General features: G+C 39.7%; 1 protein-coding gene across 3 annotated transcripts in view; it reads left to right on the plus strand.

Annotated features, from left to right (window-relative positions):
* Positions 1 to 10746, plus strand: part of grk4 (G protein-coupled receptor kinase 4) — a 59490-nt gene extending 48744 nt beyond the window's left edge. Inside the window, exons 10-16 of one of the 3 annotated variants that reach the window (XM_015058263.1) lie at positions 3633 to 3823; positions 5829 to 5866; positions 6277 to 6366; positions 6554 to 6762; positions 8240 to 8377; positions 9585 to 9722; positions 9897 to 10746. In XM_015058263.1, coding sequence (XP_014913749.1) covers positions 3633 to 3823; positions 5829 to 5866; positions 6277 to 6366; positions 6554 to 6762; positions 8240 to 8377; positions 9585 to 9722; positions 9897 to 10073 — 981 coding nt within the window. In that variant the 3' untranslated portion in view covers positions 10074 to 10746. The remainder of the gene's footprint in view (positions 1 to 3632; positions 3824 to 5828; positions 5867 to 6276; positions 6367 to 6553; positions 6763 to 8239; positions 8378 to 9584; positions 9723 to 9896) is intronic. The other 2 variants (XM_015058261.1, XM_015058262.1) reach the window with 2 other exon arrangements.
* The last annotated feature ends 76 nt before the right edge of the window (positions 10747 to 10822 follow it).

The following is a 10822-nucleotide window of genomic DNA, read 5'->3' on the forward strand; positions in this document are numbered from 1 at the left end:
GCTTAAAACAGACGGTTATCGTAAGCATACTACCAAATTATTAACAAAGTAGCTTAAGGACAACAGAACCGATGTTTTAGAGAGGCCATCACAAAGCCCTGACCTCAGGCGTTTGGAAAAATTTGGTCAGAGCTTAAGAAGTTTGTGTCTGTGAGGGAGAGAGAGGGTAGACTAAGTTCATAGATTTATCAAATAATTAAGGGATGTGTGCATTCATCTAAATTTGAAATAATAAAATTTCTCTTCTTATTCTGGCTCCTTGTAGATGCAGACATTTAACTGACCTAAAAACATAAAACTTGTATTTTGATTAAATGTCAGACAAAAAGAGAAGTGATGGTCCTCTTCTCGTACAATGTGTGCAAATATTTGGTCTCGGCTGCATACTTTCTGGGGGGAGGAAAAATCAAATGAAGTCCAGTTTCTGAATGCTCTCTTTTCTCTTGCTGCTCATAAGCTCTAGCTAACGCAAAAGTTTTTACCCCTATCAGCTTTTTACTCGTTTCCTTCCCAGCGAAACAATCAAAAAAGAAATGGAAATATCTAGTTTTATATAGTTACCCATGCTGTACGTTGATATCGACTCTCAAGCTCAACTGCACAACCAGGAATGTGTGTTTCTCTTTCCATTTGCTCCAGGCGTTTACACAAACATACATCACTGCAGGAGAAGAAAGTGTACTTTTGCCACGATTTACTTCTGTTAAATAAATCAGTGAATGTTGGAAGTTTGACATATTTAGAAGTCTTTTGAATCTCAGACGAGCTGGATGGACAGACCATTCTGAGATAATATAGAGCAAAAAAATGTAGTCTAATATTGATCTTTATTGTCCTCCAACTAATAAATTATCTTGTTCAACCAACAGTGGACATAAAAATCACTGTAAAACCAAAAACAAACTTGATTTGGATTGCAGGACATGCAGCATCGCTTATCAAAAAGCGATGCTGCATGTCCTGCAGAACTCATGCTCACAATAGCTGGCTATGTGTGTGTGTGTATGTGTGTGGTTATTGACTTCATTGCTGTGGATTACATAATGTTGTGTTGTGGTGTGTGGTCTTATGACTCGGACTGCTAGACGGCCTTTTTCAGATTTGTTCTCGATAATGATCACATATGATTTTGGTGTAAAGATTCACACTTCATTAGGACTGTTACTGGAACAAAGATGAGAGCTTTGACATCTGCAACAACTTCACTGCCAGACACAAAATCTTACCAAATATTTATGGTCTAGTTTCTTGTGCAAATATCTTAGTTTTGTCTTACAAGTAGCTCTCCACTGGCAGATTACACCAACAAGTAGTTTTTTTCTTCAATATTAATGAATTATTGATTTAAAACAAGCCCCTATTTATTGCTGAAACGTTACTTGTAAATTAGATTTGTCTTATTTTGAGCATACTAAAATATTTGCGCCACAAACTAGACCAAAAACACTTGGTAAGATTTTGTGCTTTCACAATGTTGGAGTCCTTTTCTCACAACAATCCGACAAGAATTGCGATTGAAAAAGGATTCCGATACGGATTTAGATTGCTGCGTGGAAATCATTTTGACCGTGGGAACGCGTACAGGCTGTCGCAGAACGACGGTATTGATGTTTCGCTCGGCAGCGCTGTGCCTCGAAGCCTCTTCGTTCTCTCCACTTGTAGCCAACGGCTGTGTCGAGGTTGTGCAGTGTTGGATTAGTCGATTTCTGATGCAGCGTGAGTTATGTTGTGCGCCCTTGATTTGAGAGAGTCATGGTAGAGGCATGCTCATTCACACACACGCACACATACACACACTTGCACATGCACACAGAGGCTGGAGTGGGCATGTTGCTGAACCTCAGACTTGCAGCTCCAGTCACCTGGGATTGGCACATGTTTTTTTTTTTTTTTTTTTAACACACGCATGTGTGCGTGTGTGTATGTGTGTGTTGGTTCTGGCTTGCTGCAGGCAGAACTGATGACTCTTGATGTGCCTCTCTACCTACAAGAGCAGTACAGTTGCCTGGAAACGCTGACCAAACAGCAGCAGCGAGGAGAAGAGTCAAGTGCTCTCTCCAAGTCCTCGTTCCTCTCTCTCAGTATTGTTCTTTACCTTTTTGTGATTGGTGCATACTGTTAGTTAATGCATACCATTAGCCTGCTGCGTGTTTTACACGATGAGCCGCCCGTGTGCTTTCAGTGTGGGAGGATACATGGGAATTTGAGCCACAGGGGTGATTCTGCTCTGATGTGTGTAGCAGGGGAAGTGAGGTAGCGCTACCGCACTGTGCTGCAGTTTGTTTCCCATCTTTTTGACTTGCGCTTATCCCTATCAGTGTTGATGCAAGCACAAAATAGACGGCAGTATAAAGGAAAGTAGCAGTAGTAAGAGTTTTGCTTGGATTTAATCGGTAAAACTATTTGTTATGCTTGTGCATTTCAAAGGTGGTTCAGTAAGTACTGCAGGTATATTTGGTTAATTTTTATTATTTAAAGCAATTGCATTTTAAGGCTGCAAAGTAGAGTAGTTGATAGCATTGTTGCCTTGTGTTTGAACCCCTGCAAGGACAAATAGGTGTAGATGATGAATGGATGAATTTTCTTCATTTTGTCTAGTTTTAATTCTTCTTTTTTTTTTTGTTCAAATCCTTATCAGAATCCTTTAGTCTAAATTGGAAAATGCGAATGGAATAAAAACGACAGTTTTGTTTTTGGGGCATTTAATGTTTTTATAGCGAAATTACCCCTTGAGGTGGGCTTTTATTGTATCGCTTATTATTTATCATTAAAAATTTCTTATCTCAGTAAGTATTTTTGATTTATTGTTGCCTCGATACATTTCTATTAATCACGTCAAATACAAAACAAAACTGACAGTATTGTCAGAAATTATGTTTTTACTATTTGTTCCACAAGAGCATCAATAAATGTCAGTAAATTTATAAATTAAATTAACTTACTGTGTCAAGTTTTAGTAAATCAGTTTTTTTTAAGTTTCCTTTTTCAAATGGGTATGTTTCTCAAAAAGTAGTATTTGTGTTTGTGGTTTTATGAACGCCGAGCCATGCAGTCACAGCCGTACAGTTGCCTAAAAGAGAAGCGATTATTTATTTTTATTGTTGCCACAATTGTACCATAAAATAACACAATAAAATTCTATATGCTGGATGTTTGTTGCTCACTTGGCCCATAGGAACGTTTTCCTTCCCTCCTTGTATTTTCTCTCTCTACACGCTCCATAGCAGATGGGATCCCTCCTGATGGCAGCAACATTTTACACAACTGCACATGCACACACTGTACCCTGTGTGTCACTGACCCACAGCAGGGAAGTGAGGAGAAGGGGGGGAGGCTTGTGGGAAAGAAGGAAAAAGGAGAGTGATTGATGATGGAGCGAGAGCAGCAAGATGGATTTTCCATCTCTGGGATACGTCTTCTTTGGGTTTCACGTTGTGTACGTTCCTGACGATCCATTTGGGATAATTGATGAATATTTGGGGAGCATTACACAACTCTGATATTAGAGTTGTGACTCATCCTCTCATTTCTCTCTCTTTATCCAACTTCTCCCACCTGGTCTCTGATCCAGGTTCATTACCGCTTCTGTAAATTTATCTCTTTGTTTTGTTTTTTTTCCCTCCCTCCTCCAGGTTAGTCTAGCTTATGCCTATGAGACCAAGGACGCGCTGTGCCTGGTCTTGACCTTAATGAATGGTGGCGACTTAAAGTTCCACATCTACAACATGGGAAACTCTGGCTTTGACGAGCAAAGGGCCCTTTTCTACGCTGCTGAGATCTGCTGTGGCCTTGAGGATCTGCACCGCGAGAGGATAGTCTACAGGTGACGCTTTACTTGCTGGAGGTTTTCGGGGATATTCTGAGGATGCAATCTGTTGTTCCAGAGAAAATGTTTCTGAAGGACAATTTGATTTACATACAGATTCTTAGAAGGCATAATGCGTCTGTCAAAATCAGTGAGAAATGGGAACATAAACACAGGTGCTCATAGAAGAAAAAGATGCCGCTAAATCTCCAGGCCTCAAGCAGCTATAACTGCAAAAACATGTTCATTGATCTCTACGTGTGTCAGAAGAAACAGCTGTCTCTGTGGTTTCAGTTCGCACTGCTTCAGTTCAGGCTTGAATCACTGATTTGAGGTCAGTTTCAGATCTCTGGTTTTGACCTACTGATTGCATCGGATGATTCTGATTCATTTTTAGGAGCCGCAACAAGCATCGTTGAAAATGTCTTTCCATTTTTCCTGCCATGAGCTACGTTTATTATGCTTGGTGGGAGCTTAGGTGAAATCGTGCTGCTGTGTAAGAGAGCAGTCGAGTTTTATAAATTCAAAACGGGACAAACTGAGGTGGAGTTGACAGTTTAAGCAAAAGATTTGCAACCTTTACAATCCTAAGAGCTACATTTGGCCTCAGTCCAGCTAAATAAACATCAGAGCCACAAATGTTACATGACTTTACATTAAAGAAAAAGACAGCTTATACTTTTTTGGTAAATTTTACTTCAGGAAATTTGATGTCATTTTCATAGAACCACATTTTCTATCTGTTTTAGATTCTAAGATACAGAAAACCATAAAACATTTGAAAAAAAAAAAAAAAAAAGAAGAAGATGGGTACAGTTTTTTATTTGGGATGTTAAAATTCATGAAAAATTGAGAAAAGAGCTTATAGTTTCAAACATGACAAAAAAAATTGTAGTAGTTGTGTCATTCTGTCATGGAAAAAAAATCTAACTGGTAAAACCATTATTTGGTACTAAATGTACATCTAAAACCTTAGTTGATTCATTTTAAGCCAGTTATTAAGAGCCATTGTGGAAGGTTTAAAGAGCTGCAGGTTGCAGACCCGCAGTTTAAACTGCCGATAGACATTAGCAGTTAGCATGGCTGACAGTGTTAGCGTTGATATAAAAATCATGGTTCCTACCTGGAGAACGCCAACTCTCACCTTAACACTCTCTTAAAGGTTTCCCACATTTCCAAATCCAGCAGGAGCCAGCATTAATACCAAACCGGCACAAAAAGAGCTTAAAGTTGACGTCCTGTATCAGATGGCTCCATTTTGTCCCTGAAGCGGTCGAAACGGACAACAGGTCCAGCGAGACTTCAACAGGTGCCGACTGGTCCGACCAGCTCTCTGTTGGAACAACCTGGTTAAACAGCTGGCATGGCTCTGTTAAAATACAGCTAAAATAAATAAAATTAATGAGCCGTTGTCCCTCAGTACCGACTACAACGCCACAGAGTGTTAAGAGTTAGCAAGACCATGTAGCACTAAAGTTTGGTGCATTCAATGAATAGAAAAAGATAGGATTTTTGAGTTACTAACCAGCAGGTAAAGCAGAAAAAAATCGTCCAATTCTAATCAACCTCCAGTTTCTTAGTGTACCTCTGAAAACACGGTTTTGAAATTGAATTATTTTCTGCTCAGCCCAGTCAGGCTGAACATTGGTGTAATTTATTTGTGTTTTTCTAAAGATCTAACTATTATATGTTAGGCTGGACTATATACAAAGTCTTATTCTTGTTTTTTTAATATTGGCATGTTGGATTGAAAGAAGGCTTAAGGAAAGTTGTGAGAATATTTCTATTTAATGTGTAAAATAAATTTAATTAAAGAAAAAAAAAGTTGAGATCTCATCTTGCATAGCTCTGCATTAAATGTCAAATTTCCCAACATCTTAATTTGCTCCTCTGGTGAAGATCAAAACTGCATTTGAGAGCATTTATTCTTCACTTATGTTGTTATACTCTTACTCTTCTAAAACATTGTTTTTGAGACCAGCTCTAATTTCAGAAGCAGCTCATAACTTGTTGTTTGTTGCAGAGACTTGAAGCCTGAAAACATCCTTCTGGATGACCGTGGTATGTCGTCTTTTTTTAGTTTTTACTACATCGATTTTTGGCTCAAAATGTGCTTCTTGTCCTTCATTTTTCATTTCACAAATTTGGTCTACAATGTCCAAATCAAACAAGCTGCACTGTATCGGCCCGTTTTCCTTGGCTGCAGACTCACTGTTTTAAGCTTGCCTTACTCTCTCCTTGCACTCCTTTTTGCATTAACATTAATTTGCTCACATCCATCTTGAAGTAAAAGAATACCCACCTTTCTTTCGGACGGTTTTTCCCTGAAATTATTTCATGCTTCGGTGTAACTCAAGCACATCCCCAGCTGTGTGTGCTTCAGCAGATGTTACTTACAGGCGTCTGTTTTTCTTAAATTACTGGTATTCAGAAAATTTCTGGTAAACAATCTGGCTTTTGCTTTTGCTCAGGGCACATTCGGATCTCCGACTTGGGTCTCGCTGTTCAGATCCCTGAAGGGGAGACGATACGAGGGAGAGTGGGCACAGTTGGCTACATGGGTAAGAACTTCAACATGTTGATCCATCAGCTCCTTTCTTCCCATTTCGACTCTTTCTGTATACACTTTGCTATTTGACATTTACTTAACCAGAAAGTAACTCATAAAGATTAAGAAGTTGTAGCCTCGGTTCTCTGTCGAGCCACTTTACGTCACGGTCCACCCGCTGCTTCTCGTCCGCTCCACAGCTCCCGAGGTGATCCAGAACGAGAACTACACCTTCAGCCCGGACTGGTGGGGTCTGGGCTGTCTGATCTTCGAGATGATCCAGGGCCAGTCGCCCTTCCGGAAACGCAAGGAGCGGGTCAAGCGGGAGGAGGTGGACAGACGGGTGCGCGAGGACCAGGAGGAGTACTCTGATAAGTTCTCAGAGGATGCGAAGGACATCTGCAGGCAGGTGAGGAGGAAGAGACTGAAGGGACAGATGTCTCTCTGTGAGATCAGGGCAACGGTAAAGAACCTTTATAATCCATAGACACTTTGCAGCCTTAGCTGATATTAAATTATGTTTTTTTCTTGAGCTGTAAAAGATGCATCCTCTTCATAGGACATAGAAAAGTGTCTTCAGTCAGAGGCTTCTTCAAACTCACTGTAATACAGACTGCTACAGGAGATCTTTTCATCCATCACCATCCAGAGTAACTCTTTGAAGAATCTTGAATTAATGAGTTACAGCAGCCTTTAATTTTCCTTCAATAAAGTATTTTTCAATTGAATTGAATGAAGCTTAGAAGGAAGGTAACTTGTGTTTTCTAAATCTTTTATGAGAAAAATAAAATAATTTTTTTCTGTTCAGGATTTAGAGCAAAGAAATGCAAACTTTTATCAGGAAAGACGAAAGCCATTCCTTTATGTCATTTCCGTATTCATGGAAAAGGAAAATAAGTAAAGCAAATCATTCTGAACAAAAACTGATTCCTCGGTTTACTGTCACTTTATTGTGGAGGTTTTATGCAGATATTTAATTGGAACGTAGAAAAGTGAATTTTCTAAACTAAAGTATTTCTTATTTCTCTTCTAGATAAAAATATTGCTCATTTATATATCATCTGGACTATAGTAGAGATGCACAGGCTGCTGCAGCCTCTGAACGCAGCAGAGATGGAAGTCAAGAAAATGTATATAAATTACACATTCTCATTTATAACAGTACTGACCATTTGTAATTATTTCAAATAATTATTTTGTCTAACAAACTGTTACCTACCGTCTCTATTTCCCCTAGTGTTTCATATGGTCGTATTATTTCCCTTCACAATTTTGAAGAGCGAGCCACTGAGTGTGTGTGTTTCTGAGAGCAGGGCATTTTTTTTTTTTTTTTAAACTTAGTGGAACATTTTGACCCACAGTTCAGCATTTTTAAAGTCTCCCCAGTGAGAAGAGGAGTCAGGGAGACTCAGGGAAGAAGGGGCTCTGCGAGAAAAGGGTAAAAGGTAAATATGGAAGAGGAGAGAGCGCAGCGGGAGAGGGAGGGACGTCGGTCTCCAGGACGCCAGAGGGGCGGCGACTTCTACCGCCAGAAATAGACGAGTGAGCCGAGTGGGTGACAAGATTTAATATCGTCTAGGAAACTTTGCGTTATTTACGCAAAAGATGTAAAATGCAAGGCAAGCTAGGTTTTATTAATATTAACTACACTCTCTCTTGCTGCATTAGTACTTTGCAGTAGGGGTTTGTGTTTTTAATGTTCATCTCTCCTAAAGGTCTTTGAGAAAAGTGAAAAATGTAATTTCTCTAGCCGTTTCTTTGTTGCCCTCCTCCCCAACAGGAAACCTACTAGCCGACACGTCATTTTTCGCCTGCCTCTCTTCAGTCGGACCTTTTGAAGGTTCAGATGTTTAAGTCTGTTTTTCCTTCCCCCTGCTGGGTTTCAGCTCCTGGCCAAGGACCCCAAGGAGAGGCTGGGCTGTCGAGGTTGCGGGGCCACCGAGGTCAAGCAGCACCCCATCTTCAGAAACATCAACTTCAAACGGCTGGAGGCCAACATGCTGGACCCTCCCTTCATACCAGATGTAAGAGAGATGGACACACACACACACTCGCGCACACACACACACACACACGCATGCACACACGGCACATTGAGGCGCAGTCCGTCTGTATGCAGGAAATGCCATTGTCAGAAGGAAATGAGTTTATCATGGCAGCCAGTGGCTGTGGTGGACCCAGTATGTGATTGTAGTTTAATTTCAGCTCAACAGCTCAGTTTGTATGAAATAAACTGGACCAGTAGGTTTTTTTTAGTTATGAAAGTTACATCATTTGAGAGACTTTGTCGATAGTCAAATCATAGTCTTGCGCATCGTCTTTGATTTGTTTTTGTTTGTTAGTCTTTGTATCCAGCCTCTCTGAAGTGATGCTTTGTAGAACCATTTTTTCAGCATAGAGTCTTGCCACAGATGCTGAACGGTATTTAGGTCTGAACTTTGACTGGGCCATTCTAACATGATTATGATCTAAAACCAATCTATCATACTTCTGGCTGTGTGCAGGATTTAGAGCTGCATTGAACGATTATTCTGATAATAAGCTACATTATTGAATAAAAAAAATGGCACATTCAGCTGATTTTTTTTAATTTAACCACTTAAGCTTATTTTATACAATATCTAATGAACTCTCGATCATTTGCAGCTAAAAAGATACAAAATAAATACTTTAATAAACTCTTTCTGCTTCACTTCATGTTGTAGCGCTGATCTGTTGATGATGTTTTTTTCAATTTAAAAGTGGATATGAAAAGGTGTTTAATAACAAAATTTTACAGAATTTGAAACTGCAACTACGGCAGTGTAAGGGTTCTGGGTGGAAAATATTTACAAAGGTTTTTCATCTAAAATGCTTAATGTATATATTCTTTGCACGGTTTGGCTTACTCACACCTTGGAGAGTGTTTATCAGCATATGATTATTCGATGATTAAATTAGTTGATGATTATGTGGATAATGGATTGATCATGATTAATCCGATTAATTGTTGAACCTCCAGCCAGTTCAAATTTCACATCCTTACGCGTGTTTGTCTCCCGTGGCTTTTGACAAACTGCAAAGAGCACTTCTTATTGCTTTCCTTCAACAATTCTTCCAATGACTCAAGCGGCTGCAAGATTTAAGACTTTTTACAGATTTCGCATCACTTGTTCATTGTTCTTCCAGCTGCTTTTTCCTCCCGTACGTGTCTCACGTCCTTCGTTTTGCTCCTGTCTGTCCCCCTCTCAGCCTCGAGCCGTGTACTGTAAAGATGTCCTGGACATCGAGCAGTTCTCCACTGTCAAAGGCGTGAACCTTGACCCCACGGATGACGACTTCTACTCGAAGTTTGTCACAGGCAGTGTCTCCATCCCGTGGCAGAACGAGGTACTGCAGCCTGAAATGACATCATCCTAAAAGTCCCACAGAAATGACCTCACACAGGAATGTCTGATAGCTACAGAATAGAAAAAAAAGTCTGCTTCCTGAGTGTTTGGTCGCCTTGCAGTAGAAGTAAGGTATTTAAAAATATGACGTGGGATTTGTCGATTTTGCTCGTAGATGATTGAGATGGAGTGCTTCAAAGAAATCAACATCTATGAGACCGACGGGATGCTGTGCCCAGACCTGGACATGAACCGGCCCAACCCTCCACCGAAGCGGGGCTTCTTCTACCGCCTGTTCAGAAGAGAGGCAAGTGCTAGCGCTGCGGCGACTGTCCGAGGGGGTGGGGGCTAAGGTACTTCCTGCTTTCCTGGCTTTCCTCTTTTGTTGTCCATCCCGCAGGCCTTGTCCAAATTCAGAAAGGACATTACTTCACATGGAATCTGAAGGTTTTATTAATGCACCTTTGTGAGTTTGTTAGAATAAGGCCTGTCTCTTGTCTTTGTCCTTTTTCTGGGGTTGGCAGATTCACTACTTTTTATGTCCTCTGTGGTATTCGCTGTAAAACTGGCATTTTCATGTGGGAAGGCAGAACAGGAAACATTGCTTTAGGAAAAAAATATTTCAGTGTTTATCAGTCCTATGCAGTCATACTCCAGGAGCAGCTTCACTTTTTGTCACATTTAAACTACAAACTTCATGTTACTATGTGATTCTTCTCCTATTTTTATAAGGTGAAAGGATAGTTTTTGTCTTTATGTAGTTATTTATTTTCATATAAAAGCCACCATTTAGCCACCTTTCATGATTCACCTAAATATTGTATTGCATTTTCCCTTCACTTCACAATTATTTACCACTTTTTGTTGGAGCATTACATAAACTCTAAATGAAAACACTGAAGTTTTTGGTTGTGACATTTGAAGAATTTTGCAAAACAAGCTTTAGTTTCTCCTGCTTTTCCAAACCAGTGGATCATCTCCTTATGCCTTCATTCTTTTTTTTTTTTATTTTGTCTTTCAAATATGTAAAATATTTTCTTCTTTTACATTAATTTTCTTTAAAATACATACTGACTCAAGTTAGATTTTTTTCATTTAAAT

The sequence above is a fragment of the Poecilia latipinna genome, unplaced genomic scaffold (assembly GCF_001443285.1).
Source record: "Poecilia latipinna isolate Pla-1442-1.1 unplaced genomic scaffold, P_latipinna-1.0 Scaffold1528, whole genome shotgun sequence".
Classification (NCBI taxonomy): domain Eukaryota; kingdom Metazoa; phylum Chordata; class Actinopteri; order Cyprinodontiformes; family Poeciliidae; genus Poecilia; species Poecilia latipinna.